The 27,884-nt window shown below is 44.8% G+C and overlaps 1 protein-coding gene across 1 annotated transcript in view; it reads left to right on the top strand.

The window, feature by feature from the left end:
* LOC147663629 (protein O-glucosyltransferase 2-like) overlaps positions 1 to 27,884 on the top strand; it is a gene marked incomplete at its 3' end in the record, with an annotated part of 137,739 nt that overhangs the window by 25,143 nt on the left and 84,712 nt on the right. The window contains exon 2 of the mRNA XM_086950320.1: positions 27,107 to 27,312. Within this exon, the coding sequence (XP_086806446.1) occupies positions 27,107 to 27,312 (206 nt within the window). The remainder of the gene's footprint in view (positions 1 to 27,106; positions 27,313 to 27,884) is intronic.

Genomic DNA, 27,884 nt, shown 5'->3' with positions numbered 1-27,884 from the left:
TACTCACACACCTCTCCGCCTGTACACACATGCCCCTTATACTCACACGCCCGTATCCCCATTGTACTCACATGCCCCTCTGGCTGTACTCACAAGTCCCTTATACTCACACGCCCCTTTGGTGGTACTCACACGCCCCTTTGATGGTACCCACACGCCCCCTATTGTGGTACCCACACGCCCTTCTGGCTGTATTCATATTCCGTCTAGTTGCCCTGACACGCACCTTGTACTCACACGCACCTGGGATACTCACACACCTCTCTGGCTGTACTCACATGCCCCTTATACTCACACGCCCCTTTGGTTGTACCCATACGCCCTTCTGGCTGAATTCCTATGCCCGTCTAGCTGCACTGACACGCCCCTTGTACTCACAGGCACCACTGGCTTTACTCACATGCCCGCTGGGTGTATTCTTGCCACCTTGCACTCACACACCCATCGCAGGTACATGTCATGACCTGGGCCCCCTCGGCCTCGTACTCACATGTCCTTGGCGGGCAGGTTCTTCCCCTCCACGATCCGGATGGTGAGGGAGCTTCTCTTCGCCATGCTCCGGCGGGTCAGGTCGGCGCTGCTGTCTGGGGCGAGCTCGGCGTGTGCCGCCTGTGCCTGCCGATGACTGCTGACGCGTGAATGCCTGGTGAAACCCTGCTACTGCCGAAGGGGGGGCGTGTGAGCCTGCGGGGGGCGCCGTCCCCTGCTTGCTGTGCATCAGGCGCTAACCCTTCAGGTGTGCTTGTTGTCTCTCCTGTTCTTATGCACCTGCTGCTTACTTATAAACTGCTTGCTCTGGTGGATTCGGGTCCTTGTGTGCTCATGCTTTATCTGCAGGGGTCTTTCGTTTTTGTGTGTTTGTTGTGGACTCTGGGGCTAGTTGTTTCCATGGCCGCCGCCGGCCAGCGTGTCCTCTTTCAGTACGTGTCTCCTCGGGATCTTTTCCCGTTTGCTGTGCCTGTGGGTGCTTGTTATGTCCACGCCTGCTAAATTTGTGGTTGTCGTGCCTGCAGGTGTTTGTCGTTCTGTGCTTTCTATGCCCGTTAGCTGTTTCAGTGCTTTCTATGTCCGATAGCTGTTCTGTGATTGCTCTGTCTGTGTCTATTTGTCGGTTCTCGTGTGGCTACCATCTCAGGTGATTGGTTTGTCTATGCTTGTTGCTTCTGTGCTGGCAGTCATCTCAGACCCCTGTTGTTACTGTACTTACTCTGGGCAGATGCCTGATGCCTGTTGTTCCCTCGCCTGCTCTATGCCCAGGTGCTTGTTCTCCCCTATATCTATGCTTGATGTTCCTCTACTTACAGGTGCATGTTTTTTGTTGTTGGTCCGTATTTTAGTGCACGCCCTGCCCGTGTTTGCTAGTTACTTCTTAAGTGGCCACGTCCATGGGCGTTTGTTATTTCTATCTACCTCTGCCCCCACTGAGTTATTCAATTAAGTGATTTTTTTGTATTAATCTGTCTTTGCGCTAGCGGTATGTGTCGCTAGTCGTAGGTGTATACGCCGGGTGTTCGAGCTTTTCTACCCATAACTGGAGATGGACTGAACTTGAACTGGAGATGGACAGCCCAGGTTAAATCCCAAATTCGGAGATTATCGCGATCACACTGTAGTTTGAGGACTCCAAAGCTCCGCTTCAGCCACAGCTCGGCGCCCGGTGCAGACGATCGCTGCCCAGGCGGAGGGCTTCACTGCCTCGGTTCAAACTTCCACAGCTTCGGTTCTGGCATCAGTACCTGGTCTGGATTCAGATCAACGAGTGCCTTGCTCAGAACTTCACAGCCTCCTATCAGTTTTTACTCTGCACGGCTAACGCAGCACGGTCGTGCTCTTCCTCGTCTGTTTGAACAGGACTTCCGCAGCTTTAGACTCCCGGGCGCAGGCTCCTCACAACTCCAGCACACAGACTAGGCTGGACCGGGGCACCCACCGCTGGAGGTAGCCGACAGATCACCACTCCAGGCACCCGCAGCCAGGGGAAACAAAGAGCACTCATACGATTGTCCAATCACAGCCCAGGGTTCTACAGAGGGTGTGACGGACGTCTCTGCTGGCGCTGTGGTTGGTCAGTGCCTGGATCCGTCAGCCGACAGTCACGTGCAGCCGTCCCCGAGCAGGGTTCACGGTTATCTCTCTGACTGAGCGCGCGAGAGCCCCGCGGAGGCTGCAAGTAATGGCGGTTAGTGGGGCTTGGGGAGGGGGGGCGCTTGTATGTATGCGGCGGCGGCCGGGGGGGGGGAGGGGGGTGCTTGTATGTATGTGGAAGAGGTGGTGGCGGCGGGGGGTCTCTGTATGTGTGTGTGCGTGATGAATAATAAATAAAGTGTAGGTGCGCTCCTGTGTGTGGGCGGCGGGGGTGCCGGTGAGTGGGGGGAAGTAGGGGGGGTGCGCGCGCGTGTGTGTGTGCGCCTTCCTGCCTGCGTGTGCATGTGTGTTCAGGAAATCTGTGGCAGGGAACGTGCACGGCGCCGGGCTGGGCGTGCACGTTCGCGCACCCAAATCTGGCAGCAAAAGCTCCTAACACTTTCTTGTCCCTCATTCCCCCGAGTCAGGCAGCTATAGGTCTCCGCCTGGACGCATCCTTCGGATGCTTATTCCAGGCTCGACCTAAAAAATGGGCCTGTTGAACCAGGCATTATTCTTCCTGATTAACCTATGAAGTCCATCATGTATGTTTTATATGAATTGACACTCACTTTGAATGTTCTTTTGTGTGATCAAGACTGCTTGCACAGTTGAAACGTGTTACGAGATTTATGACGACACTCGAATTGCGCCTACCACCCCACACGCTCACATACTAGTTTACACCGCCTATGCTCCAGATTCAACTTACACGACTCATGGAGACTCCAACACCCTGATGGCCGTGATTACACCTTCTACTCGCCTCCTCATAATTCCTACTCGAGGATAGATTATATCCTCATTAATAGCCCCTTCACCCACCTCATCGAAGAAACCAGTATTGCCCCTAAATTGATTTCCGACCACTCAAGCATACAGACCAAACTAGTGGGTTCCAGTTCCATTCTCCCCCCTAAAAGATGGAGATTCAATGACAAAATATTCTCCGAGCCAGAAAACAAACGAAAAATCGAGGAGGCCATCCTTGACTACCTCAAACATAATGACACCCCCGACTCAGACATAGCGAGTGTTTGGGAGGCACTCAAAGCCACTTTGAGAGGAGTAATAATAGGCATCCGAGCTCAAACTAACAAAAAATTAAACAAAGACTTGTCCACTCTGGAAGACAACATCAAAAAGCTGGAAACCGCCCATATAGCAGATCTCCAAAACTCGAAGATTTTAAACGACCTCACCAAACTCAAATATGAATACAACTCGATACTCAGCAGAAGGGCAGGGGTCTGGATCAATAAGTTTAAGGCTCTAAGAACATGTGAGGGCAACAAAGCTGGGAAGATCTTAGCGTCATATCTAAAACATAAAAATAAGCAATTCAACATTGCCTCAGTTAAAGATAGCAACAATGCCATCCAAACAAAGCAGAATCTAATTCTTAATACGTTCAAATCATTTTACCAAGACTTGTACAAAAATAACCTAGACTTTGACTCGGAAGAGTGTAACAGGTACCTAACCTCACTGGGTCTTCCTAAACTAAACGGTACTGATAAGGACACACTGAACTCTCCGATTACCCTTCAGGAAATATCAGCGTCCATTAAGACGCTTAAATGTAAGAAAGCACCGGGTCCTGATGGGTTCTCAGCCAGCTTCTATAAAGAACTCACAAACTCCCTGAGCCCAACTCTCCTAAAACTATTCCAATCCTTTAGCGTAACAAAAAGTATTACCAATTCCATGAGTGAAGCTACCATCATAGTCATACCTAAAGATGGTAAAGACCCTCTGCTAACCAAAAATTACAGGCCAATCTCCCTAATTAACTTAGATTGCAAAATTTATGCTAAGATCCTCGCCACACGTCTAAATTTACAACTCCCAAAGCTAATCAGCACATCACAAGTAGGCTTCATGAAACAGCGCATGTCTAACGATAATACGAGGATCCTCTGTCACGTCATTGAAAAAGCCAAAATGCTCGCAGCCCCGGCCGTAGCCATTACCCTCGACGCAGAGAAGGCGTTTGACAGAGTCTCCTGGTCTTTTCTCAAGAGCTGCATGTCCGCCTTTAATCTGGGAGAAACTTTCACTGATTTGGTTATGGCCCTATACCGGTCACCTTCCGCACGCATTGCTATAAATGGTTCATTGTCGGACGCCTTTCCCTTAGAACAAGGGACTAGACAGGGCTGCCCCCTCTCCCCTTCACTTTTCCTCTTGGCAATGGAGCCCCTAATTGCACATATAAAAAAAAATGATAACATCAAAGGTGTGAAATTCGGGGATAAGTGCGTCAAACTCGCCGCCTATGCGGACGATATCCTGATTGTAACGGAATCACCAGAATCTTCAATCTCTGCACTAATGTCCACCATAGATAGTTACTCTTCCCATTCAGGATACAAACTCAACCGGGATAAATCTGAGGTCAATCCACTCAATATTTTAACCACCAAAGAGGTGCTGGGAGACTCAGGGCTATGTTGGCAACCAGAGTTTGTGAAGTACCTAGGTATCGAGTTTGGTGACTCCCTCATGGAGACCCTCCATCGAAATGAAAAAATCACTTTAAATAAAATCAAGACGCAACTAGAGGGGTGGTCCCCCCGTTTCATCACTTGGTGGGGTAGGGTGGAAACCATCAAGATGATGATTTCACCTCTAGTTAATTACCTCATATCTATGCTCCCACTAACCCTCACACCAGACTTCTATCACAAACTAGACATGGCCATCTCTAATTTCCTATGGAAAGGGAAACGGGCAAGAATCAGCATAAAAAAGCTTCGCTTAGACAAATCCGCGGGAGGGGTCAATTTACCAGACTTTAAGAGATATGAGACCGCTTTCCTAGCCAAACAAGGAGCCCACTGGCTCGCTCCCTCACCTGAATACACCCCAGTATGGCTAGAAATTGAGGAGGAAATTCTTAACGGTATCTCCCCTAGCGCGGCCCTCTCATCCAACCTGAACAAACTGACCCATTCTAAATCGATATTTCATAACACAAAATCTGCTCTCCTAAAGTTTGATAGAATCCTAGAAAACAACATCCGGGGCTCACGATGGGAATCCCTTTGGGACAACCGTAACATTCTGTACAAGGGCAAGCCCATGCACAACGAGACATGGATCAAAAAAGGCATACTGTTCCCACACCAGCTGTACGCGGGGGAATACCCTATTCCCTTCAGCGACCTACAAATCAAATACGATCTTGCACCAATTGAATTCTATAACTTCCTAAACGTAAAAACGGCTTTGTCCAAACTCAAACTCTCCCCGACACCGCCCTCACTCCCACCATACCTTGCCAGACTAAACAGACTAGGACACCAGGTTTCCTTTCTCTATAAACTCAGCCGTCCCCAACAATCTGGCCTTTCTGCCCCAATCACACAATTCTGGAATAACCTTTCATCTAGGCCAATCACAGACTCAGATTGGACCAACGCATGGATATCCTGCACGAGACACAAAATCAGCCCTACACTATCACAGACAAAATACTGGCTCCTACACAAAGCCTTCTGGACCCCTGCACAATTATTTGCACACAACCTCTCCCCAGATGCCTTTTGCTGGAATTGCAAACGCGCGGAGGGTGACTTATCACACATCATCCTAGAATGCGACTGCGTGGCGCAATTCTGGGAGAATATATTCGACTTGATCTCAAAGCTATTCCACATCTCACCGGTGAAAGAGCTCCCTTACCTAGTTTTCGGGTTCACCCAGAACCCATCCCTTGATGCAGATGATAGGGCATTACTTGACCTCCTCCTCTCGGCTGCAGTTAAGACAGTCCTCAGCAACTGGAAAGATACCAGCAAGGCCAACTACGCAGGGTGGTTAAATTGGATAATTAGCTTACGTGGAGCAGACAATATTACACTCCTTCAGACACCGTGGCGTCCTGCCACGAGAAAACTATGGTCGACTCTTGATAACTACTTCACGACACGTAAGCCACCTTAGATGGGCCCACACACCGTCCACGACCCACCAACATATGCTGCCCGACTGCCTTCATTGCACTCCTAGCCACCGTAAATAATTGTCCTTAATGAATGAGTAAAATGCTGTTGAAATACAATGTCTGTTACTGAATTGTTGTGAGTATGTGATACGTGCTCTACTGTTGTACTTCTGTACTGACATTTACTATGATGTACTGTAGCGTACAGTAATTTTGATTCGTAAATTTATGACTCATATTACACTAATGGACTTGCTTTATATATGTCTATGCTGTAACAACCAATAAAAAACTTTTGAAATAAAAAAAAAAATTATTATTAAGAATCATTCTCACTGCATTGGGATCAATCCTGAGTGTGCGCATTATTGGACTGGTGTACTATATGTATTCCCTTATTAACCTCTAAACTCAACCACCCCTTACTCTTAAATAAACACCCTTACAATCCACCACCCTTACCGGCCCTTAAACTGTAAAAACACCCTTACCACCGCTAAACCCTATAAACACCCTTTCCACCCACTACCCTTACCCACCCCTAAACCTTATAAACACCCTTATCACCCAATAACCAAGCCTAAACCCTAACAATTCCCTTCTTTATAAAATAGAGGTTTCACTTACCTGATTTATACTTAACATTTTGTTGTAAATGCATTCATGGTAAAGGCACATGCGTGGTAGAACAATTGCATGGCAAAGGATACGTGGTAAAGGTTTTGCATGGTAAAGACTGCATTGAAAAGGATTTTTCCTGTACCAATTGAAGGGAAACCTAGCAGTGGCAAGGCCTTTTCCTGAGGGAAGGCAAGAATTGAAGTGAAATGAATGGTATTCTCGCAATCAAATCATATAATTTATTTTGTGCAGGGATTTTCACTTCCAGGAACCGACCACCCGACACTCAATCTGATAAGAGAGACCCGTTGTAAAGTGCAGATAGTGTAGTACATTTATAAATACGAGATGCAATTAAGCAAGAAAGTAGGTATCAACCTCACTATGTTGAGCCACACAGGGCCAGATGTACAGAAAACAAAGTCTACATCCATGTAACAAGGAGAGATATGACGGGCTGGACTGTGAACACCCCACAGCAGCACCTCCACATCAGAGTAGGGGCATGCATGACTTGATACTCATAATGCCATTTAACAGGGTCCCACAGGAGGGCCCTTGAATGTCACAACAAAAATTATTTAGTCTAGCATTGTATGCCCAGTTCTACCACGTTGGGTGAGGAATCCTCAGTGGGCAGGAGAAGGGGACTGTTCTCTAATCCAAGGGTCCAGTGGCCCCCATTGTAACAGTTTGAGAGGGAATCTGGATGTCTCTCTCCTGATCTTGTGTCATTGTTAGTCGACCCATGTTCTTGTCAGAGATACCAATGTTTCTCTTTCGGGCTGTGTAGACTCCGCAGTGGGATTGATGCATGTCTTGTGGTCAACAGTGGGTACAGTTATCACTTTTCCTTCCTCTGTGTCAGATACATCTGTAGCTGAAGAGTTCATGGTTTCTTACGAATATTTATGAGTCCTTCAGGTCATGAATCTCTTTATTTCGCCGATTAGAGGTGATAAGCATAGTGGTTGGATCCAGTGGCCCATAGTTGATATCCTATTTAAGAAGCTTTTTTTCTTAACCATTGGCTCGCAAGAAGTCCGCTGCAACATACATTTTGGGATTCACCTAGAGTAGTGGGGCATTTAGTTATCTGGCCAAGTGTCTCATTTGTCTGCCCTGATGTTGCAAGAAAATTCAGTCACAGTTTTTTTCTGTGCATCGTTTTCTTTGGGTGACATGAGTGGTCTCTGAAACTCCAGTGGAATGTTCAAGGTATGGTTCATGACCGCAGGTAAAAACATAGCCTCTTTCTCAGGGCCCTCCAGCACCCTGGAGAACTGGACATATTTTAACGATCACAGGTTCATGATCAGTTGCATTATTTTGTAGTTTCCACAATTCCTGATCCAGGTCTGGACACCTTGACAGTTGTTCTGTGTGATCCTCCCCTAAAGTGAACTTTGTCTGTTGAATCTAGAAGAATTTAGAAAGATGCTATATATATTTCATAGAGATTTGACCTCTGCTGCTATTGTCACTGTGTCCTCCCTGACTGACCCTGTGGCGATTTGTTTTTAATTTATTGAGGTTAGTTTTGTCAGCAAGGTTTCTAGAGTGATATTCTACAAATATATGAGGAAGTGGCTGAAGTAGCCAAGCCAGTCTTCTCCATGACTGGCTCTGTGAAGGTGGTGCCAGTACATAGTGTTTCAGGCTTGACTCACTCTGATGTCGAAAAGCACACAGGATGGCAGCCAACAAACACCTTCAGGTCTTGAGTTCAAACAAAAGGCCTGTGTTATGCAGTTGTGTTGTTTGCAGCCACATGTACCAGGAATTTTGCAGCTAGAAAGGAAGTTACTGCAAGATCAAGGATCTAGGCCATCGATAAATTGGATAGATGGCTATTGTAGTGTCATTCAGTTCTTGAGGCAGTGGGAACGTTGTACCCAGCCACGTAGCCATGCTTTTGCTCATAAGGGTTGAAGGATGCTCCCAGGGTCCACTGATGTGCCAAGCGCAGTCGCTCATGGTTTTTGGAGAATAGAGGCGTACCTGGCAGTATGTTTTTGGTGAAAGCCATTCAGGGCAGCCTTTTTCAGCCACAGCTATTACTGCAGGTCGAGAGTGTTAAGCATAACAACTTTCCCCAAGCACACCCAACGACTTGCAGTAAGTGCCCTTTGCGGTTTATACTGCCTACGTCACCCTGCTCTTACCCCGGTCTGTAGATCCAAGCTGATGTAGTACCTGGCTGTGGCACTGACAACCTTGTTCCTGCCTTTAGACAGCACACTCCACTGCCTACCTCGAAATAAGCAGACCCACTATTGATTGGTCAGCTGATCCTGGTGGGTAGTGAGGAACAGCCGTAAATTCTGTAAGATCGGCGTCCAACACATGAGGTAAGAGTGTGGTGACCCGCAATAGAAACAGCTGGAAACACTGAATCAGGCCGTGTCCCTATGTCATGAATGCTGGACATCTAGCTCTGCCTCACACTCCAGATCATCAGGTGTTTCCTAGGACCACTGGTCGCTTCGTTACTGTAGGAGAACTACTACATTTGGTGATTGGGTGGCAGGATGTGCGACAGCCTCCTCAGAAGCTGTCCATTTTGGTTGCAGTCAAAATGCAACAAATGTACCAAAAGCTAGAAATTGTGAAATCATATACTTTCCTGGGGAAGATAATGAGTGGGAATCTAAATGAAAAAGCACATATTGAAAATAACATTATAAAGTTAAAAAAAACTTGTAAGATTGTTATAGAATTCTACAGCACTCAATGTTAATCTTGTAGAAAGAAAATATGCTCACTCCCAGGGCCAAACGTAAAAAAAAAAGCCCCAATATTAGCAATTTCATAATAGAGGAGGGGGAGCTCATGCACACAATAATATTCCTTAAAGCCAGTAAAAAAGTTATTTTTTATAGATTAAGGGGACAAAAGGTTGCATGATATCCAAAAACAAACCTAACAGAATATGTATTATTATATAAAAAGATTCATCTTTTATTTTCTTTTTTCGTTGCACATAAAAACAAGGAAATGGACACAGCCAACACGTTTCGTCCATATATTTCGGACTTCCTCGGGGCAGAATTCTCTGTGTTATAATATAATTTTTCAACTTTTCAATACATTCCCCAATTTGTTCTCCAAGAACTGGGGGCATGCCCTGCAACTAATATGCTCTAGTTGCATGCAAGTACAACTCTCAAATTCCGTCTTTTTTCAACAGAACATCCTTATTATCATTTTCAATTATCCATATACCTTTCTAAAAGAGTCGTATATCTCGACACGACGCAGCGTAACCACACCAGGCACTATAGTCTCTTTATGCACTTTTATGAGCTATATTTTATTGTATACTGTGAAACTGCCAATATGTATTTTATCATTTTTTATTCTTTTATAGTGATTTTTATGTTTAATGTTGTGATTGTTTTAATGTACTTTTAGTGACAAAGCTACACACTGTCTATTTTTATTTGCACTCTTGTGAATATATGTTTTTGAAATTTTTATGCGGACCTCTTCAGAGTTCGGTAACATAAGTAATCTTGACTTCATGCCTGTCCATCCATCAATGTAGATAGTTTATTCACACAAATTGCTAAAGAGGAGTATGAAAAGTTTTGTGATGTAGAACACCTTAGTATATGTTACTATAATTGCACTTTCTCGCTCTCTCACTCAGTTTATTTGAGTCCTCCTTCGATCTGGGCTGGCTAAACTGTCTTATCCGAAATGTGAGACTTCATCACCCTCTCCTTTTGAGTATAATAAAGCAAAACTGCATTTTGTTTGATTGTTGGCAAAAAAACAAGTGCCAGAGAGCATAGTTAAGATGGTGATCGCTGGAACTGTAGGAAAGCAGTAACTGTGACTTCTTCTTTGGCAGATGTACCAACAGCTTGAATGGAGAGGGGAGAAATGTCACATGAGGCTACTAGATTGCATGTTGCTGATTAACACATTCCTGTTTGAGTAGATGGGCCATGTTTTGTGTGAGACCATGTGCTTCTCCTGAAGGGATCCACCAGACTCACAACCAGTCATGGCCTATATCAGTTGTGATTGTGAATTCCTTTATTGTGGAGTTGTGTCCAGCTACTTCTCTAGCTGCTGGCATTGTACAACTGCTACATGGTGACACTGAAAGGCACACCACGCTAAATTTAGTAATGCTGCTTGTCTTCAAAGTCTGTTTGCCTGTGTCCTTCAGGGAGTTGTGCAAACTTCTCCTCTATGGAGAAGAAAAAGGCATCCTACAGATCGCCCAGTAAATGACAAAAAGTATGTATTCAGTCTTAGGCTCTTATTTCAGAGACCAGTGCTCTCTTTGTTTTATAGGCAGCAAATTAGATTAGGGGATTTTATAACAATGCTTTGTAAAATGAAATCCCAGGATTGGATACGTGGTGTTTGGTTTGGTGAAGTAAACCAGCCAACTCCAAGCCATCCTATTTCATTAAATAGTCCCACACCCTCCCTGGCCCACATCTTGTAATTTTTTAGGTCTCGCCTAGCGTTGCAGCACATGCTCTGCTCCGCTCGGGGAGACATATAGTGAGAGGAGATTACAGAAGGGGGCTTGAAGCCCCGCCCATAATTTTCATTGGCTTACGTAATTCTTTATGCTAAATGGTGGCCTGCCATTGGAAATGGGGTTTATAGTCGCTGCCCTTTCTCCGTTTCAGACGGCCCATCCGGACTGGCTCGTCTGCTTTGCGGCTGTCGCAATGCAATTTATTATCTTTAGTAGGGTGCCATTTGTTTTCACTCAGCCCCCTGTATTGTGGAGGCACGTGTGCAACAGGCGTTTGCGTGTGCTACCGAGGGCATGGAGGGAGGTTCAACATCTACCCATGTTGAGAGTCTGGGATGTGTTAGAGTTGTTTATCAGCGACAATGAATATATCATGCTCAGTGTTTTGCATGAACTGAGTTATTGGCTAGTAGAAACCTTGTGGAACAAGCAGAGAAACATGCTTTGCGTGAAAACGGAATGTGCAGTCATGTGCCGGACATGAGATCCGCATACTCTGGCGCGGGCTGGAAGGTGTCATTCTGTCCTGGTTTGCACTAATACCACTTAATTTAAAAAAAATGTTGGGTATTGGCATTCATATAAGTTTCGAAATATCTGAGTAATGCAAACTGTATGACATTCTACCCGCAGGCATAAAAGGAGACTGTGCAGGCAGTGATTGGTCTTATTGTACGTCGCTGCTCTTGTTGCGCCCCCTTTGTCGCTTTCGATTGCGGACAAACTCTCGTTTCTCTTTCGATTGTAGCGCTAAGGGGGCGGGGGCCGCGCGGCGGGCCCATGCAGGTGACTGAACCGCTCTGTCAGCAGCCGCGATTGAGCTGTGCTCATGATGGAGCGGTTCCGTCATGGCCCCGCCCGCTTAATAGAACGCGCCTCGCAGGCGCGAAATCAGCACCGTGCAGGCGCGTCGGGCGGGCCATTACGAAACCGCTCCATCATCAGCACAGCGCCACCGCGGCTGATGACGGAGCGGTTCCGTCATCAGCACGGAACGGGTTAAAGTGAGTTATTCCTTCATTCTCCCACTAGGCTCATGTTTAACATTGCACAGGGCTGCCATTTCAAGAAGCAGCCCGTGCTGGCTCTGCTCTAGAGTATGTGTTTATCTTTTCATAAGGACTCTGTACCTCATAGCATTGCGCTGTTCCATGGATGTACCTGATTTGGAAGTCGACATGGGTGGCATGATGACATGAACTGCTGTGTTATATAAAACCCTAAATGTTACCTTTCTGCGAGGCACCTTGTGTTTTGAATTTCGAATCTGCCTTGCCTTGGAAAAAAAACGTCTGTCAACAATTTTTTGGGCAGCGGCATCATATTACTGTGCTACAAGCTATTCGGTCAGCATTTTAAAGTATGAGTAGACAAGTTTTGACCAAGTAGACAGTTTCTTTTTTTTCCAGCTGCAAAAAAGCAGGATGCTTCGGTCATATGACCATCATATGTTGTTTGCAAAACTGTGCTAATATTGGAAAAAGTTTTAACTTCAGGCAAGTTGGCTGCCTTTATTTGTTCAGTGATAAAGTTTTTGAACACTGTCATGCACGTATTATGCTTTTCTGTGTATACTATAGTTTATAAACTGAAGCTTCCCAACTGAAGGGATTTTGCCAAAGAACATTCACAACATTGGATGGAACACCTTACACGCTCCCAGGCATACACAGCTCTCAGGTCCTGATTCACGTGCACATGTATGAGTCTGTGTGCTCTGTCTATGTGTGTCTGATGTGCACTGTGTCTGTATCTGTTCGTTATGTATCTGTATGTGTGTGTTGTGTGTCTGTATGTATGTGTCTGTATGTGTCTCTGTAGGTGTGTGTGTTTGAAAATGCGTGCAAGAGTGTCTGTGTAAACACATTGCTAGGCTGCAGCAGTGCGTTTTAATCGATTCAGCTGCACAACGTCTTCGAGGCATGAACAACGCCTTGTAGGCACACGCGGCCCCGGCGTGTTGGTGAATGGCTAGGGCAGTCTATCCTAGGGATGCTAATATGCCACACAACACTGCAACAAGGAAGAACAAGCAGGAAATGTGGCCAGACCGACCCCCAGTAATAAAATCGCCCCCCCCTAGCTTCATAAACAGCCAGCACCATGCCAGCCTCCGGTAAAACAACAGTCCGGCCTTGCTGGGAACTCATGAACTGTCACCCTTCCATGTCCAGCTGCCTGCCACTTTTTGAGACAGAGCAGGGCGGACCTTGGGATCAACTAAAACAAGCATTTGCAATGCAATAGGCCTTTCATTTATGTGAGTTTGAACTATTGACATTGCAAATAACAATACCTTTTTATTTTTGTTTTCGTTTTAAAAACAGAAATAAAAGGCATTGTCATTGAAAATGCCAATAGCTTAAACTCGGGTAACTGCGAGACTTATTGCATTGCAATTGTCATGTGTGTGTGTGTTGTGCACAGTCCTCTTCCTTCCTAGACTTCTTTGCTGGTATTGTGTTTGACTCAAGGGCTAGGGGCACTCACTTTTCATCAACAAATTAATCGTCCAACTGCACCCTTTTCTCAGTGAAGGGGCCTTTATTAGGGCTTCGAAAAGAAAGGCCTTCAAGCAGATTAGAAAGGGGGGGAGACCTCCAGACCAGGCAGCTATAGTCTGTCCCCAGGGGAGCATTAGATTAATGTGATAGAAAATAAAAAAATTAATAAAAGCTGGTGCCATTTACAATACAAAACTCACCCTAGTACAAATGCAATGCAATAGATTTTGTAATTACATCAAAGTGAGCTATTGCCATTTTGCATTACACCATTTGATTAATGCTTCACAAAGGGGAAAAAAACAATGACATTTACAATGCCAGTAGCTAAAAATAATGTCATTTCGAGACCTATTGCATTGTAAATGCTTGTTATAGGCATCTACAAGGATTTTGTAATATTGACGTTACTCATGTGCATGCTACTCTCCTGCAGATCACTAATGTTACATGAATGGGGTTTGAGGTTTTTAGGTTGTCTATGATGAAAAAACAAGACAAATGCTTATTTTCTACTGTGCATGATGTATTCCCAGACTAAGTTACAGCATATTACAATTTTGTGCACTGAAATACCTGTACTGGGATTGGGATGTGGGGATAGGCGTCCTCTATATAATAAAGTGCGGGTTTGGTCATTATTTGTATTTGCACCAGGAAGTGTTTTCTAGTTTGGAAGATAACACATTGGCCCTCATTAAGAGCTTATCACAATTTCCAATGGACATGCTAAACGGAGTTACTAGGCCCTCAGTATTTTAGAGCAGTGTGGTAAACCTGTGGGCATGGAGACTTCTGCAGAGACCTCTGGCTGATTAAAGCATCCAACATCTTCAGTCCCAAACTCAGCAGACTAGAGGAATAAACTTAAGAATCTGATGCAATAAATCTAATTTGCCCAGTAATTATCCATTTTGCAGCAAAGCTTCAAAGTCCAAGTCATCATAAAATCTTTATTTCGATTTTCATATCATAAAAGACAACATATTAAAAAAGAAGGGAAACATGAATGTTCGCGATTTGATATCAATGACAATATAGCTCAGGAGGAGATTTGGTCGATAAGCCAGTCCATCCATTACAGAATAATTTAGTTTAAAAACCCAATCAAAGTCCAAGTCAAAATGACATGGTTTTCCGGTTTCTAAAATGTAATGTTATTTTACACCCCTAATCATTTCCAAATCGTCCATCTACTTACTCATTCAGTAGGCTATGTACTTAACTATTCATCGATCCATGCATTCAGCCACGTCAGCCCACCAAACCATACTTCTAAACTTGTTTAGAAAAAGAGAACTTGTTTAATTTTGCACTGGTTTGCAACAGGCAGCCAATTTGTAGTGCAGACTATAATGTTGAAGATGGTTATCAGCCAATTCCCTTCTTGGATTATATAACATTTTGAAGTAGTGGAGGAATGGAAATTTCATTAGAATTTTCAGATCTGATATTCTGTGGGGGTCTAGCTACACTTGCAGGGGCTCTGTCCCTTTTTGAAGGAGTGGGTAGTCCCGGTGATTTTGTGATGGGTTAAGAAAGACTGTCTTAAGAAATGTGTTATTGCCTCTTTTCCTGAATTCTTCCATACTTGGTTAATTTTTTAGGTCTCGCCTTTTCCATTGGGAAATGGCGAGAATTCAAGTGCTCAAAAGGCTTGTGAAACCAAGGGTTTCGTTTGTGCAGTTTTCTTTAAGTTCACGTGAATCACGTGACCAAACAAGCACGAGCATCAGTCTCCCTCCCTCACGGCCGCCACCACATCAAAGTGCTTCTCCTCCCCTAATTATTCATGGCTGGCCGGTGGCCGGCCGTACTTTCACTTTCCCGGCCGCTCTTGTTATTGCAGCATTCGTCCCTCCCACCTCCTCCCAAGCCGGATAAGAACAGCTGTTGTGCTCCGATTGGAGCTGTAACACAAGACTGGCAAACGGCAGAGTAAGGCATGTGGGTTAAGTGAGAAAAGAAGATTTCTTTAACAGTGCACTCCATCTGAAAGCCATTTCCTCTGTGCTCAATACAGAGCCTGTGTACAATTCATACTTTCAGTTTCCCTGCCTCTCTTGTTGTCAACTCATGTTTGTGACTGGCGTTGGCAGTTCGCGTTACTATATTGCATTTTTCGTTTGCCCCAGTAAAGCCTGGCACTTTCAACAGCTGCATAAAGTCTGAAGCACCGGACCTGAGGTACTGACAGACTCGAGGTCCTCGGACACCTGATGTTTCACTCCAGCCTTTCCCTCAATCAAACCATTGTCATTTGTAATTTTGGTTCAACTGGTTCATTGATATCAACCAGGACTACAACTACCAGAATGCAATGGGTTGATGTAAGTATGCATTTCAACCGACGGTACCTCCAAGCAGAGTGAAGGTAGGTATGTGTGGTGGGTGGCACCCTTCAAGCCCGTGACAGTATCGGGCCCTCGTGCAGCTCTGGGGGTTCACACCCCCTCCCCCTCTTAAAAGGGCCTGGGTACTGGTTCTGTTAATTCCGCTTTGTGTGTGTGCATTTCCCACACAGAAACACTTTAGATGCGCAGGAAGCAGCACCCCTTGTCTGTTCGGTAGAAACAAGAATGGGAATTCCACCTATAGCGCCTAGCCCATGGGTTCTTAATCTTTTGGCTTGGCGCTTCTAGTGAATCACTCCTGGAAGGCGGGGACAACGCACCTAAGCTATTTCTACGACTTGAACCCCAAAGCAATACAGAAAGATACAGAAACACCGCACCTAAGCTATTTCTACGACTTGAACCCCAACGCAATACAGAAAGATACAGAAACAAAGATACATCAAATAAAAATGTGATGAAATGTTTTATTACATTTACAAACACAAAACATGCAGAAACCGGACTTTTAATGTGTTAATGCAATGTTTGGGGTTTTTGAAATATTCCATCAGGAATCTGCGTGTGTCAATTCCGCTTTTCATCCTCTCGGGGCCGATAACAAAAAAAGTACCGTTAAGGTGTAGTTAAAAAAAACAGAAAACAACACCGAAGATCGCATTCGCAGCTCTTCGAAACCGCCAATGTCTCACAGAAACGTGCAGTGTTTTTGAAGCGCTGCCGTGAGAAACCGCTTCACTAAAACGATCGAATATTGGTGTTCAGGACATATTTAAAACAATAAACAATTGCATGAAGTGACGCTGGGAGCGGTTATTTTCGGAGAAATACACATTTGGAAAGCCTTTCTCAACCACAGCAGGGCCATCACCATGCGGAGGCTGTCCAGATACAGAAACACCGCACCTAAGCTATTTCTACGACTTGAACCCCAACGCAATACAGAAAGATACAGAAACAAAGATACATCAAATAAAAACGTGATGAAATGTTTTATTACATTTACAAACACAAAACATGCAGAAACCGGACTTTTAATGTGTTAATGCAATGTTTGGGGTTTTTGAAATATTCCTGCAGGAATCTTAATTTTATGGAATAGTTAGAACTTTTCAACCTGTAATTTTATTTCTGAAAGATAAACAGATATGCTTGACTCCGGGACACAGTGTTGTGTATTTGCTCCCAAGCCTCTCTTTTGTGTGCACCAGTGCTCCATCCTCCATCCTCCGGGGAAGACCCCCTGTCCCTTTGCTGGTTCCACGATTCAAGAGAATTCTACCATCTTCATTTATATCCTTCAATGTCAAATTCTTTCACATTTCCAGAGCGTTTAACCTTTTTGAATGTTGCTTTTTTATATGTCCATACTTTATTAACCTTCTAATATTATTTCTTTTTCTAATCCGTCGTGGGCCCCCTGAGTAGGGCTCGATGGGCTCTGCGAACCCTAGGTTAGGAATTGCTGCCCTAATATCCCAGAGCCGCTTCGATGGCTCCAAATAAACCTTTCAGTACAATTATGGTCGAGTTTTGGTAGCTGTTGGCAAGGATGGACAGGGCTGATGGGGACAAGCCATCCACCCCCAGGAACTGAGACCCTGGCATGGAGTGAGTGACTTGTCGAACATCACACATCGTGTGAAGGGGCCAGTCAAGCACGAGCATCAGCCTCCCTCCCTCCCTCCTAATTGCATTTTTTATCGGCCGCCACCACATCAAAGGGCTTCTCCCAGCGTGCGGTCTGCGGCTTCTCCTCCCCTAATTATTCATGGCTGGCCGGTGGCCGGCCGTACTTTCAGTTTCCCTGCCTCTCTTGTTGTCTAATTTTCACAGAAAGAATCACGTTTTTGAGTCACCTAATAATTAGAAGCATTGTGTAAAGGATAGCCTACTTGTCACTAAAGTGACTCTTGTATACTCAAAATGGGTTGACTTGTAATCGAAGTGCTCATGCGAGTACAATGAAAGAACGAAATATTTCCAAGTTTCGAAAAGTGAAGCGGTACAACAGAAGCATCATTTGACAAATAAACGAAAGATATTCACGTGATTTGTGAAAAAACATGACTTTTCTATGTTACCAATTTTAAATAGTTGTCATTTAGTTAACTTTATGCACATTATCAATTATTTATTATGTTTTAATATAAATTAATCATAACGCTGACATATAATTGTAATTATTTCACTTGTCAAAATAAATCATTATTAATAAATAGTTTGTTCCTATAAGTAAGGTCGCGAAATGTAGTGTTTGTTACACGGTTAATGCAAAGATGGCAGCTACGTTAGCAGGAACGCTGAAGTCTTACGCAAATGTTATCGCGACTCGTTTCACAAAGTTACCGCGGAGTTAGAGCTCGTGCATGTGTTTCGGTACTCATGGAGATGGGAATACAACATGGCGGCAAGATACATTCAGAAGCAATGACACGATGAGGTGTGCACAGTGCTGAAGTCGGATCGCCACTTACCGACTACGGGCAAAGACCACTCTGCCCCATGATGAACAGTAAGTACACTACAGATAACAAGCTTTGTGCTCAAGTATTCATTTATTTGAAGGTAACTCTGGGAGGCAGGGATATCTCACAATGAGAGTACTCGTCTAGAAATCCAGCTTAATTACAGGGTGTGCATCCATGTTTAGTACTGCGGCGGCAACAATAATAATATATAACAGTAAGCGCATTTGGAGTAATGTTATCATCTAATCTTATTGTAAGAACTTCCAAGAGGGAAATGTATAGCATTAGGTGGAACGATGTTGTTTGCCCTTTGCATTATATTGGAGTGTGGACTATTTTATGGAACGTGGGGAAATGGGAGGGATGTCATCAGGCCTTCCTAAAAAAACAGGAAATGTATTTCTTAAATAGTAATTGGATGCATGCTAAAAAGTCCATCTATCCGTCCTACATGGCATCTTTGAAAGCTGAGTCTTCCCCAGTCTTCATTATAAACATGCAGACAGTCACCTTCATAACAAAGTGGCTCGCTCCTTAAAGGGTTCCTCCACTAGAATGCTCACACAGTACATAGGCTGCGCTGTTGTGGGAATGGATAAGAATGGCAGTGTGGTGACCACTTCCAAAGTTTCTTTTTTAGGGGTGGCTAATGATTGTTTTTAACCGTCACACCCTCACCCACCCTCACACCCCCTCACCCTCACACCCTCACTCACCCCCTCATCCTCACCCCCCTCACAACCCTCTCACCCTCACTCAGCCTCACACCCCCACCCTCACACACTCTCACCCTCACACACTCTCACCCTCACACACCCACTCACCCTCACCCTCACACCCACTCACCCTCACACCCCCTCACCCTCACACCCCCTCACCCTCACACCCCCTCACCCTCACACACCCTCACCCTCACACCCTCACACCACTCAGCGCTACAACACATATGTGTGTGTAGGTGCAAATGCAATTTTCTTGAATTTTCGTCACAATAAAATACACTGAACATAATATTCACAAAATTTATTTACAAACGTTTAAGCTATTGCCATTATAAATTACAATAACTTTTATTTAAGTATTAATTATTTACAAAATTAAAAGCCATTGTTATTTGTAATATCAATACATCTAAGTCACGTAAATACAACACACATTGCATTACAAATGCTATAGGTGTCACATTTGCGAAAGTTAAAACTATTGATATTGTAACTGACAAAGCTATTAATTTTGCTATTTTCAAAACCAACACATAAATTAAAAAAGTGTCATTTACAATACCAATCGCTCAAACTTTCCTAATGCGAAAAGTTAAAAGTATGGGCATTGTAAATCACAACACAACAACAACAAGTGAGGAGGGTCTGAGGGCAAGTTTACCGACCGGCCAGATATACGCCCCTAACACAATATATCACAACAATTGATATCTGGGGGTCAAAATTAGAAAAGCAAGTTTGACAGTAAGAACCACTATACCTAGACAGTAACAGTGAGAGATAATAGTTAGAGAGTGGTCGAGTCGAGACTCAAGGGTACCAGGAGGGAAATATTGTTCCCATCAGAAGCCACACTGTACCGCCCTTATTATCATCATATGGGATCTCCTTACCCAGGAGGCAAGACGGCCGGTAAACATTACCGTGACCGAGATGTAGTATGAGGTATGAGAGCAGAACAGAGAAGTGTGGTAGTGGCTAATGAAAAAAGCAGTGTATGGTGATTTGGAGTGGAAAAGTGAAGGGTACTAAAATTAGGTGAATGGGTGGTAAAAAGAATTTTAATAATAACCCCCAAACCCTAAGGTTAAAAGGCAGGTGTGGGTGCAGGTTTTAAATAATAACCGCACTTGTTAGTGGTCGACATGTTTCAGCATATTGTAAGATTTTCTTAATGCATTCCTCAGGACCTATATATAGTACACTACTGCTTTAGAAAAAATGAATTAAAAGATGTCACCTGAAAATCCAGGCGTGCTCAACCGTATACTGTCAATGAAATGGTAAGGGATCCAACATGTAAAACAAAACAACAAGCAAACAAACAAATAACACAAAGCACGTTATTATTTGTATTCATAGTGACATTGCAATATGTTCAATCATACCTGATCGTTATTTCGGGTATGCACTCACCCTTACGTGTAGGCTGAGGAGCTTCACCCCACCTGGCTGCAGCGCAGGTAAAAGGAGCACCGCTCTGTGAGAAATCACATAACGTTTAATCGAGCGGCTAGTGATAAGACACTAACCCATTTGAGTAGCAAAATATACTTTGAGATGGCAGGTTATCTGAGCCATTTATAACCAGGCTGGGCGTAGGCGCCGTATTCTGTCATAACTCGGGAGCAATGACCACACGGAGGGGATAGGTAAAGCAAAAGGGCCGTTCCACGTCAGTTAAAGTCGGGAGACACTGACGGAAATCGCTTCATATTAAAGTCGCGGAACAGCATCTAGCAGCGTGTCAGTTACAGAGAACGCACCCAGGGAAAACGCTACGTATTGTTAAGCAGCGTACAGAGTGGGGAAAAGCGCTGCATATGCTCGATGTCAGGCTGGCCTCTAGCGGCAAATCCGCGCAGGGCGAGGCAGCCGAATGTTACGCATAATGCGTTGCATAATGCATTCACTCACCTAACCGTCGGCGTCTCCAGGCAGTCTTCAGTACTGCTCGGGGGGGCGCCGACCGCCGAGTGAGCTAGTGTTTTGTGTGTGTCACGGACCCAGCGCGTTGACGAACAGTCACGTGACAGTGAGACTGCTGGGAGTTGTAGTCCACTCCGAGTATTGACTCTATAAGATGAAATATTATGGTTCTACCAAAGTCTAATGTAGGTCCTATGTGGTGTACCAAGATGCGCAGTGGTTTGTAAATGACTGTTAGTAGTACATTACTTGAACAAGGCCAAAGCGACATAAATCTTGTGAAGTGTGCACATATGCGCAGTAGATTGTAAATGGATGTTAAATAACAGATGATGACATCAGTATTAACAGTCGTCTGTAATTTAACATCCACTACGCATATGTGCACACTTCACCAACAGTTACTGGTAATCCATCGCACATTAGGGCACTTATCAAACCAGGTTGCTTCCCTTCAAGAAATGCCAGTACTAATAGCGCATCATAATCCCCTTGAAGAGCGCATTAATATTAACATCAGTATTAACAGTCGTCTGTTATTTAACATCCATTTACAATCTACTGCGCATATGTGCACACTTCACAAGATTTATGTCGCTTTGGCCTTGTTCAAGTAATGTACTACTAACAGTCATTTACAAACCACTGCGCATCTTGGTACACCACATAGGACCTACATTAGACTTTGGTAGAACCATAATATTTCATCTTATAGAGTCAATACTCGGAGTGGACTACAACTCCCAGCAGTCTCACTGTCACGTGACTGTTCGTCAACGCGCTGGGTCCGTGACACACACAAAACACTAGCTCACTCGGCGGTCGGCGCCCCCCCGAGCAGTACTGAAGACTGCCTGGAGACGCCGACGGTTAGGTGAGTGAATGCATTATGCAACGCATTATGCGTAACATTCGGCTGCCTCGCCCTGCGCGGATTTGCCGCTAGAGGCCAGCCTGACATCGAGCATATGCAGCGCTTTTCCCCACTCTGTACGCTGCTTAACAATACGTAGCGTTTTCCCTGGGTGCGTTCTCTGTAACTGACACGCTGCTAGATGCTATTCCGCGACTTTAATATGAAGCGATTTCCGTCAGTGTCTCCCGACTTTAACTGACGTGGAACGGCCCTTTTGCTTTACCTATCCCCTCCGTGTGGTCATTGCTCCCGAGTTATGACAGAATACGGCGCCTACGCCCAGCCTGGTTATAAATGGCTCAGATAACCTGCCATCTCAAAGTATATTTTGCTACTCAAATGGGTTAGTGTCTTATCACTAGCCGCTCGATTAAACGTTATGTGATTTCTCACAGAGCGGTGCTCCTTTTACCTGCGCTGCAGCCAGGTGGGGTGAAGCTCCTCAGCCTACACGTAAGGGTGAGTGCATACCCGAAATAACGATCAGGTATGATTGAACATATTGCAATGTCACTATGAATACAAATAATAACGTGCTTTGTGTTATTTGTTTGTTTGCTTGTTGTTTTGTTTTACATGTTGGATCCCTTACCATTTCATTGACAGTATACGGTTGAGCACGCCTGGATTTTCAGGTGACATCTTTTAATTCATTTTTTCTAAAGCAGTAGTGTACTATATATAGGTCCTGAGGAATGCATTAAGAAAATCTTACAATATGCTGAAACATGTCGACCACTAACAAGTGCGGTTATTATTTAAAACCTGCACCCACACCTGCCTTTTAACCTTAGGGTTTGGGGGTTATTATTAAAATTCTTTTTACCACCCATTCACCTAATTTTAGTACCCTTCACTTTTCCACTCCAAATCACCATACACTGCTTTTTTCATTAGCCACTACCACACTTCTCTGTTCTGCTCTCATACCTCATACTACATCTCGGTCACGGTAATGTTTACCGGCCGTCTTGCCTCCTGGGTAAGGAGATCCCATATGATGATAATAAGGGCGGTACAGTGTGGCTTCTGATGGGAACAATATTTCCCTCCTGGTACCCTTGAGTCTCGACTCGACCACTCTCTAACTATTATCTCTCACTGTTACTGTCTAGGTATAGTGGTTCTTACTGTCAAACTTGCTTTTCTAATTTTGACCCCCAGATATCAATTGTTGTGATATATTGTAAATCACAAAACAAAAAAATAAAATGTCATTTAGAAAACCAATAGCTCAAACTTTCCTACTGCGAGACCTATTGGCAACGCCAGTGCTTGTTCTATTAAGCAGACTCCTTCCAGAATTAAACTCCCACTACATGAACCGACCTGTCTACGTGGGTCTTGCGATTTTAATCTGACTTGTGTGGGTAGGTTTTTATTGCTGGACGTCTGGTAATGGCTAGGTGTGCATTTGGGAGTTGGAGAATGTAGGTATTTTGGTCCATGAATCTTCCGTGCTGTGAAGACGTAACTGTAGGAGAGTAGGGTCTGCAATCCTATGATCACCCAGATTTTTTGCTTTTGTTTCACTGGTTTACGACTTTCTCTGGCTGTGGGCCTGCCAATCAGACCCACAGCCTGGCTGTTCTCTTTCTAAATTACGATATGTACCCTAGGTGCATTTACCAATTGGTACTGGGCCACCTTATCAGACCCTGTAACTCAGGGCATAGGTGTACCCAGGGCCGCCAGGGGCTGCAGCATGTATTATGCCACCCCTGGCTGGCCTCCTAAATTTGACACAACTGGCTGCATGACAGCTGGGGCGAAGTCGTGTAATCACCCTTTGCTTTAGATATAGTAGCTCTATAACTAACCATACAATGGACACCCGAGTCCCTATCAGTCACTCCTATGGCAGGCCTCGACAATCCTGAAGGCAGAGTGCATGGGCTCGCGTGAACTGTGTTCTGGCCCGAGCCGAGCCGGTTGCAGCTTGCGGAGAAAAGACCCAATGGCTGTTCCATGATAACGCGTGCCACATCGGTAACTTCGGTGTCGCGTTATCAAGACATGTCGAGTAAGGTGTCATACGAATCGGGATGCTGCCCTCTCACCAACTCTGGCGACGAGGTTAGCATTCCGCCCTTCTAGAGGGACACGACATGTACGTAACTGTGAACCCCGGTTAAAGTTAACAAAAGCCTCAGCTCCACAAAATGGATGCTGCCACCACAGACACGAGTCTGACCTCCTGCTGCTGGGAGTCCTTCCAGCGAGGAGCGCTTGGACAAAGGGTTTCCTGTCGAGGGCGGTGTTCGCACCGTCCCAGACAGGGTTTGTGTATTCTGGGTAGGTAGGGCTTTTGCGAGAAGGTGACTGCGGAGTGGCACCCCGGTGCTCACTACGCATCTGCCGGTTAGAACCAGTTCCAGGGGCGACAGCCCTGGCCTGGGGAAAGTCCGGCAGGGGAGAGGGGTGTAACTACCCCCCTTCCTGGTCCCACCCTTAGGGCAGGACCTAGTCATGTACCCACCCCTTTCTTTAGGATAAAGGCCGGAGCGGAGACCCTTCCAGATTAGATCATCTTTGAATCAAGAATACTTTCTACGAAAGGACTTCAAGACTCTTCTCAAGATTTCTCCCTTGTGGCTAAGGAGTAGTCACCCTGCATCAGCGGGCACCATCTAAGAACTCTGCGGTTTGCTGTAAGTCCTTCCTCAAGGAATCCGACGGCCCAGCTCGACGAGAACCGGCTTCCCTGGCACCTCTGACCTCTACCCCCGTCATCAGCTCAGCTGTGATCTGTGGGTGCGACAAGACCTCGAGGGACCGGCCATCATCAGAACCTGCACGCTCTTAAAAACCAGCACGACCATCGAGGTAACTCTCTGGTGAGTGCTCTGGGGTCCGAGAAGCCCCGACCCTGAGCCGCTCCAGCTCCGAAGTGCAGTCCCCCAGCATCTCCACGATCTGCGTGGGGCCCTTCTGCTCGCTGCTCAGCACGTTGTCTGGTCACTAGCCGCTGGCTTGTGTCCTCCTGTGACGACATCCGAGAATCATCACTGCCGGTCTGGTTGCTCCAGACTGGCCCTTGCTTCCATCTTTTCGAGAAGCACCCCGGACCCTCCTGATCCACTCAAGACGCCGACAGCGTCATCCGTCGTGGGACAGCTCGCACCTCCACCGTGGTCGCCGACAACGCCTCCTGGTCCGTGAGACTGCAGAGCCTAGCGTCGCCCACTCACCTGGTCGAGGTGACGGCCAACTGGTGCCTTCCTGGTACCCTCTGACTACTGGCTAGTAGTACGAACTTGGTCCCCTCTGCTTTCAGGTTTCATCAATCTCCGATCCAGGCTTGGATCTCTACGAACTATTCATCACTGGTCGCCGGCCAGCAACTCCTTTTCTTCCGGCTCCTGGCTCGTCAGCGAAGACCCCGACGCCTGTAAGACTTGTGCAGCCGCAGCCCTCGTGGCTAGGTAACTCGGCATTTCAGTGCCTGCATAGCCTCCTTACTCTAGGGTCCCGAGTCCCTCGCTTCCGACTTGCCTTAACCTTTCCGTGTCCTCGGACACTTGTTTTAATTGTGCACTTAAAGTATTTGCTAAAGAGATTTGGTTTGTGCTAAGAACCCTGTCCTCATAAAGAGTACAGGGCTGTTGTGATTCTTAATAAATATACTGTTTATTTTCATAACACTTGTGTGGTGTCCTTTCACTGGGTGTTCAAGGGGTACATGTGTGGTAAACAGCTGGCTTAATTGGTCCATGAATCTTCCGTGCTGTGAAGACGTAACCAAGAAGTGTAAACTTGAATTTCTTCACTTGGGAAGACCATGAAGGTGTGCATGGCCTTTTATTGATATCCGCTGACTTCTTTAAGTTGAGATAGAATAATGTTGGTCTGGTTTTATTGTCACTACAATTTCAAGATTTATGATGCTCCGTTGAACAGAATTTTGTAGTAATCCAGTCTTGACAGCATCAAGGCTCTCGTACATTCATAGTGGTGTGGAAAGTGAAGCAACCGAAGGATCATTTGTAACAATATGAAATAGAAGTTGTTGTTAAACCACTCTTGTGATTTGATAACAATTATATTTTTGGGTCAAACCAGATTCTGACCTTTTTTTTTACAGCTCGTGCTGGGGTCAGGCTGGCTTTTTGTTCCCTCAGCTTCCTGAATAGAAGATTGTCACATGAGGGATCTAAAACCCTGAGCATTTCACTCTGTGACCCTTTCAGGCAGAAATGGATTGCTATTGGAGAGTGATAATTCCAGGAATTAGGATTAACAGTTATACCCGAGGGGTAGCTGCCGCCGTTGAAATATCAGAACCTGTGTATGTTCTGCCAAATGCAAGGGAAGTAAATCATTTGGGATAAGATTAGTGCTTAGTCATTGAACGGACGATTCAATATTGAGTGGGAATTTGTTAGGTCATTTTTGAGTGAATTGTTTCTTGAGTTATCATATGTCATTGCATGTGTGGCGGTTGTGTGTTTGCATTATAAAAAGTAAAAACTGGTAGCTTTATCAGTGGTCATTTTATTTTATAATTCCCTGTGCCCTTAGCAGAGACACCAACCGAATGCGTATCATTGAAATCTCACTTCAGTAGACACAGACCAGGACAGACTGACAGACCACCAATGTGTTTCTGCATCTTAAGCTTTTGTCAGTCAAGAGTGTTATTTTTTTAGATCATTCATGAAGAAAAAAGTTTTCTAAACTTAACTGCTTTTAATCTTAATCTTCAAAACATGTTTAGCACTCTGTATGAATAGTGTGATGTTATTTTATGTTACAGAACCATCTTGTTTGTGGATTACTCATTAGTAGATTTGAATATTTCATTCATATAATTTCATTTCAAAATCTTTATTTCGGTTCTTTTAAACCATAAAAGATGCATAAAAACACATACAATTTTAAGTACAATTACAAATAGTCCAAATAAAAATCCATGCGAGCAATGATTTGAATATTAGTTTTTGTACACATAAAAGGCTTGGTAAGATACCAATTCAGGATTGTTTTTGTAATTGCAACATCATTTTCTTTAGGTTCATTTCTTCCCCCGGTGATAATGTGTTCCAAGTGAAGATTACGGCTCTTGATGAACAGTTCACTCGAGTGGGAGTGCAGGTCCTGGACAGAAAGGATGGATCCTATATTGTCCGGTACAGAATGTATGCAAGCTACAAAAACTTGAAGATAGAAGTTACAGTCAATGATAAACATGCGGCCAAGTCTCCGTATATCTTGAAAGGTAACTTTTTTATCATTTCATTTTTCTTCTACATGCCAGGATTGAACTATAAAACTCCTCTGGAACGTGAACCAAGAGAAGTAGCTCCTTTAACCGCATTTTGGATAAAATGTGAGTTGGCGCTCATAATACAGGAGGTTGATAATTAAAGTCCTGCGTACCCTGTGTAAGTCTTCCTGCAGTTTTGGTTCCGAATTTATTTATAAATGTCAGTGTCCTGTGCTATGTGATCAAAATCAGTTAGGTGTCTCAAATCAACATGTTGTCTTCCATTCAAATCGCAGAAAGGCAAGTGTGAGGTAGGAACTTCTTGGTATCTGAAGAAGGAATGTGAAATAGATGTCCTCTGACTTTAGTGTCCAAGATGGTCCCCACCAGCTGGAGGGAGTTGCTTAAAGCAAAAGCTTGTTATGCTAAGTAATTTCTGCGATTGGAAAAAGGGATGTGCTATCTCCGAACCTCACAACCTAGGTTGTTGCTGCAAACTGATTAGTTTTGCTTCTAATTGTGTTATTCAGTAACACTCGATCCACTCAGATGCTACAATGGATAATAAGCATCGCCGAAGTCGA

Source organism: Lissotriton vulgaris, unplaced genomic scaffold (assembly GCF_964263255.1).
Source record: "Lissotriton vulgaris unplaced genomic scaffold, aLisVul1.2 SCAFFOLD_1291, whole genome shotgun sequence".
Taxonomy (NCBI): Eukaryota; Metazoa; Chordata; class Amphibia; order Caudata; family Salamandridae; genus Lissotriton; species Lissotriton vulgaris.
The sequence above is the reverse complement of the archived record's forward strand: the minus strand, read 5'-3'. Positions and strand labels throughout refer to the sequence as shown.